Source organism: Penaeus monodon, chromosome 29 (genome assembly GCF_015228065.2).
Source record: "Penaeus monodon isolate SGIC_2016 chromosome 29, NSTDA_Pmon_1, whole genome shotgun sequence".
In the NCBI taxonomy this organism is placed as follows: Eukaryota; Metazoa; Arthropoda; class Malacostraca; order Decapoda; family Penaeidae; genus Penaeus; species Penaeus monodon.
In genome coordinates this window covers 30,879,287-30,884,222 of record NC_051414.1, presented here as the reverse complement: position 1 = coordinate 30,884,222, position 4,936 = coordinate 30,879,287, and the positions used below count along the sequence as shown (strand labels likewise).

Below are 4,936 nucleotides of genomic sequence, written 5' to 3'. Positions count from 1 at the left end.
ACTTACAGTTCTAATCATTCACAAGTTAATATCTACTAATGAACCCCATATATTATTTGCATTATAAAAAAGTATCAAATCACAATAATAATTATTGTAATGTAGCTAATAAAAATTACTTATAATTACTGAAGATTAGAGATTCTAGGCATTGAATGGTAATTTGAATAATAATGATAATGAAAATGGATATAAACAATAATAAAAATAGCAGCAATGATGAATCATGTTATTAATATTAACAACAATGACGAAAGGAAAAAATTGCTGACACAAAAATAATTATATAACCAGTAATAACAAAATATCATTATTACAATTCTCAACAATAACCAGAAAACCTACACTGAAAATAATTAAAAATTCTATAATTCAATTTCAGTTTTGGGACAAGCAGTCCAGACAAGTACATTACAATAAATAATAGATCAATGGAATTCTGTACTATTCTACACTTACAACAAAGCTGCTGCAAACTGAAAATATAAAAACAAGTAAGCTTTATGATGAAGGCAAGCAAGTTATTGCCATAACTTGCATGACTTGTGTGTCTTAGTCATGACCAACAAACTATTACCACATACATTTTGGCATAATAGAGGTTATAGTGGTTCTTTATTCGACAAAATGCACATATGCTGGTCAGGGCCATAGTGATGGAAGGTAGGTCTTACTGTTATTGGTTCTTTATCTAACTTGTAACTTTCTTAACTTTATTTCACTCGAAATCATTAGATTTACTTTGAACTATATGACCAAAACTGAAAGACTACCACTAAAAGCAAACAGATATAAAAAATATTCCATAAAGGTAACAAATAATTATAATACAAACACCAATTGCAAAAAAAAATATAATGTGCAGTACAATAATAAAAAAAATAATAAAGAAATACATGAATTCTTGGAATTTTGAAATGAGTCTTTCAACAGCAACAGAGAATTTGCAACATATATCAGGTATAAATATAGCATACAATGTTTGACTGAAGTGCATATAAACCTCAGTATGACACAAAAACATTAAGTAATTCAAATTATTATTTTCTATTTTAACAGTTCAGTAGTACATGAACTGTATGTGACATTGGATATGACTGTTCTCCACTTCAGAAAATGGGAAGAAACAAGACAAGGTCATCAAAACCTTTGAGGCTCCATTAACGTGGGAAATTCTCATCCCTTGTATAGATATAATCATTTAATATCATACACTTGATGGTAAAATTTTTGATTTGATGTTTTCACATGTGTGCCACATTTAATTCAGTTATCTGTACTGAGATATATTGAACATGAATGTCCTAAAGCACAATTCTATTTTGAAGAAAGTATTAAATTACTCAATCCATACCCTCTGAGATGCAAACATTGGGAGTGGCTAACCACCTTTCCCACATATGGAAAGGTAAATAAAACTTGGATTCATTCCTTCTTCACAAATAAGTTGTTTGAGAGGTGTAAATATTTTACAGATCCTGCATATAAACGGCAAAGGTTTGTTTGCCTCTGCCAGAGCACAAAGCTGAGATGCCAGTGCACAACACGAAGATGCCACACTACTACTAGAGTAAAACCTACAAACAAAGCTTCGCAAACTATGGTAAGTGACTGTGGCCTTCTCTTTATGTTGTGTGAATTATTTCTATTCTTTTAATGTTAACATATAAGCACTTATCAAAGACACACCTACAGGAACTGAAATGTTTCCAAAGGCCTCGGCACCTTTGTATCATTATTACCAAGATTAAGCTTGTAGGTCTCTATCATAATGTGCCATCACATACAGAACCATTCCAAACTATCTTGTTGTCCTTTGCTGGAATGCTGAAAGTGTGGAGGCCTAGGCAATCATGGGATTTTTCTTAGGTAAAGGTGATCATAGGTTCAAGAATTATATAAATAGCATATCAAATAAGCATAAAAGTACTAAACCACTCATACACACTTATTTGGGAGTTAATTTATGAAATACATTAACTTTTGGAGACATTCTACACCCACAGAGCCACACCCACTTGAATATATTCTGTTTTCTATCTCAAACTCATGATGCACAAGGTACATTTTTTGGCTAGAAAAGTGAGTCCCATGACAGTAATAATGGCAAATGTTATATTCTAACTCAAGATAATGCGAGAAGGATTCTACAATTTACTTTAATCTTAACTACTGATTTTTTAAATTTTTTTCAAAGTATTAAGTCCGTATCAAGATTAAAATCTTAGCAGATAATACATTCTAATAGATTCAGTTCTAACATCACTATTTTTATATTAATTTATTACCAATGTGCTAGAAAAGATAACAATTACAAAAAGTTTTGAAAACCCTTGCTAGGCTAAGTTAACATAAGCTTAAGCTATTCATGATAATTCAGCAAATTCTCTAATAATATATTTACTTGATTCTTTACAGACATATACATACTAACAATTACTCATCAGAACCTCAAAAAACAAGATAAGACTTCGTTATGAATTCACATACCTGCATATGGTACAGTCTCACTTCTTAAATTTATTGCAATTTCTCTAATTTCATAAAAATGCCAAATTATTCTGTCATTCTATTCTATTATAACAATACCAAACAGACTTGTTTACACCACTTAGAATATTGTCACCTTTTTCAAATACAATTCTCAGTTCATGACCTCAAACACTCGAAAATTTTCCCAGACTTTCAGCAATAATATTCCAGCTGTCACACCCACTGTAAGAATTGCAAAATATATTGAAAATTATGCACCTTAATTTCAATTCACACACCATAAAGTTTTATTTTTTCCCACAAACAAAAATTACTAAGGTCTGCACTAAAACGGAGTGTGGGATAGCATGACAGAAATTATTGGACAAAATCAATCACACAACCCAAGGCAAACCTTGTCTGCCAATTATTTTTTGAGGTACCTGACATCTAATCACCACATTTTTTTCCTGACAACCCACTGTCGGGCAGTTCGTGACCACCGTCCTGGCACCATAACGAGGACCTAGGTTCCCGCAACAGCAAGGCTTGGGGTATCAGGAGATAAAACACTTTGTCCCTCCTACACCAACATCCAATGTTACACTCCCCACAGCCTTATAATATTAAAATAAAATAGTTAAGGGTGGAAAAAACACTAAAAAATTTCCAGGCTACCCACCCACCAAAATCTGTCTTGGGTTTCATAGGAGTGGGAAGAAGAGGAGGGGAAGGGAACCTAAATGTGTTCACAGGAGGGCTGGGAACTCCCCTTTTCTCCTTTCCAGCCCTGAAAAGGTCTTCCAAGAGGTCTGTCTACTGTCTTCCCAAGAGGTCTTCCTAAGAGGCGTGTCTTCCCAGGTTTGTCTATCTAATAGGTCCTGTCTTCCCAAGAGGTCAATCTTCCAAGTGGGTCTGTCTTCCTACGAGGTCTGTCGTCCCTAGATGTCTTCCCAAGAGGTCTGTCTCCCCCAGAGGTCTTCCCAAGAGGTCTCCCCAAGAGGTCTGTCTTCCCCAGAGGTCTTCCCAAGAGGTCTTCTCGCCCCCTTCCTCCTCCGCGGGGCTCTCGGGCCGCTAACTCACCATATGGCAGGGTTGAATAGGGTGCTTTGACTTCAAGAGTCATTCCATTTTCCCCGATTTCCTCTGAGCAACCTCCATCCCCAACCACACCTATCCAAACATTATAAAAATCAATATGGCGCCTTTAAATATGATCCTTCTGGCGGCGGCCTGCTCAAGCTCCGCTCGGACGTCGGCGCGCCGCCTTCGAACGCCCGCGCCGGCCCCGGGGCTCCCCTCGCACTCTTTGCCCTCTTTTGGGGGCTCCTGGGGCGTGTTGTGGGTGTTTGGGGTATGGTGTGGATGGTTAGGGGCTTTAGGTTTTATCGGGAGTTTGATTTAGATTCGTGCTTTGAGTTTTGCGGGCTGTATGATGCGTTATATGATAGCTTGGTATTGTTGCGTGCTTCCCAGGGGACGCGTTTCTGTTCTAGGATTTATTAATGGAAATTGTAGGTTAGTTAGTTGATTAAAATATCTTTTACGGATTTCATGATATACGTAAGGGGTTGGTTGTGTTATATTGTGAATTCACAGGTTATAGAACGCGTTATAGCTTGATACTCGCCCAGGCCTCCCGAAGGACGCTTTCTTTATGCCAAGCTTCATTTAAGTGATTTTCGAAATGTATTTTGGGTTATTTTACGAATGTCCAATTAGTTTAGGAATTCTGGGGTATGTTGATGAATTCGTATCGCATTATAAGTGTATGGGTTTAAAAAATATATTGAAAAATATCATGATACTCACGCTGCCTTTGTGAGGGACGCGTTCCCCTATTCTAAACTAATCTATTGTGGAGTTTTAAAGCATATTTGGATAAATTTTTATCACATTTTTTTGGTATTAGGGATTTCCGAGTGGATTTAGTTAATGATTGTGAAATTATAAGATGGAGGATGTGTTATAAGATAGCATGATAATCGTTCTGGCTTCCTGAGAGAGTTTCTCTAGTATATTTAGAGTATTTTAGACTGTTTTTGGGTTGTAAATCATAAAAATCCATACAAAGCAGTTTTGGTGGATTGTGTTGTGCACAGCATTTAGTAATTTTGGCGTAATTTAAATTATTTCTTCATTAACCTGCCTGGGGGTTTGAAATGAAGTGTAATATTGTCAAAAATGGAACGGAAATTCCTTTTAAAAAATGCAAATACGTGATATTTACCATAAGGTTGCAAAACAAAAAGAGAGAGAGAGAATATCATTAGATTACTAAACGAAAAAGAATTACAGTTACAATAATTTTATTACTTTTATAACAATGTGAAAAAAAAGGATTGAGGTACTAGCGTGACTTCGGTCTATTTTTAGAACATGAACAGACGTCCAGTATTTCTAAAATCATATACACTTTCTCTTCAGAATATGTAATTGTTGAACTCACCGAGGTGAATGAAAT

General features: G+C 35.5%; 2 protein-coding genes across 2 annotated transcripts in view; one reads left to right on the top strand and one right to left on the bottom strand.

Annotated features, from left to right (window-relative positions):
- LOC119592143 overlaps positions 1-3,724 on the bottom strand; it is a gene marked incomplete in the record, with an annotated part of 95,275 nt that extends 91,551 nt beyond the window's left edge. Inside the window, 1 exon segment of the mRNA XM_037940961.1 lies at positions 3,556-3,724.
- Positions 1,060-4,936, top strand: part of LOC119592144 (nuclear cap-binding protein subunit 2-like) — a gene marked incomplete at its 3' end in the record, with an annotated part of 9,693 nt that continues 5,816 nt past the window's right edge. The window contains 2 exon segments of the mRNA XM_037940963.1: positions 1,060-1,136; positions 1,476-1,603. Of these exon segments, the coding sequence (XP_037796891.1) occupies positions 1,094-1,136; positions 1,476-1,603 (171 nt within the window).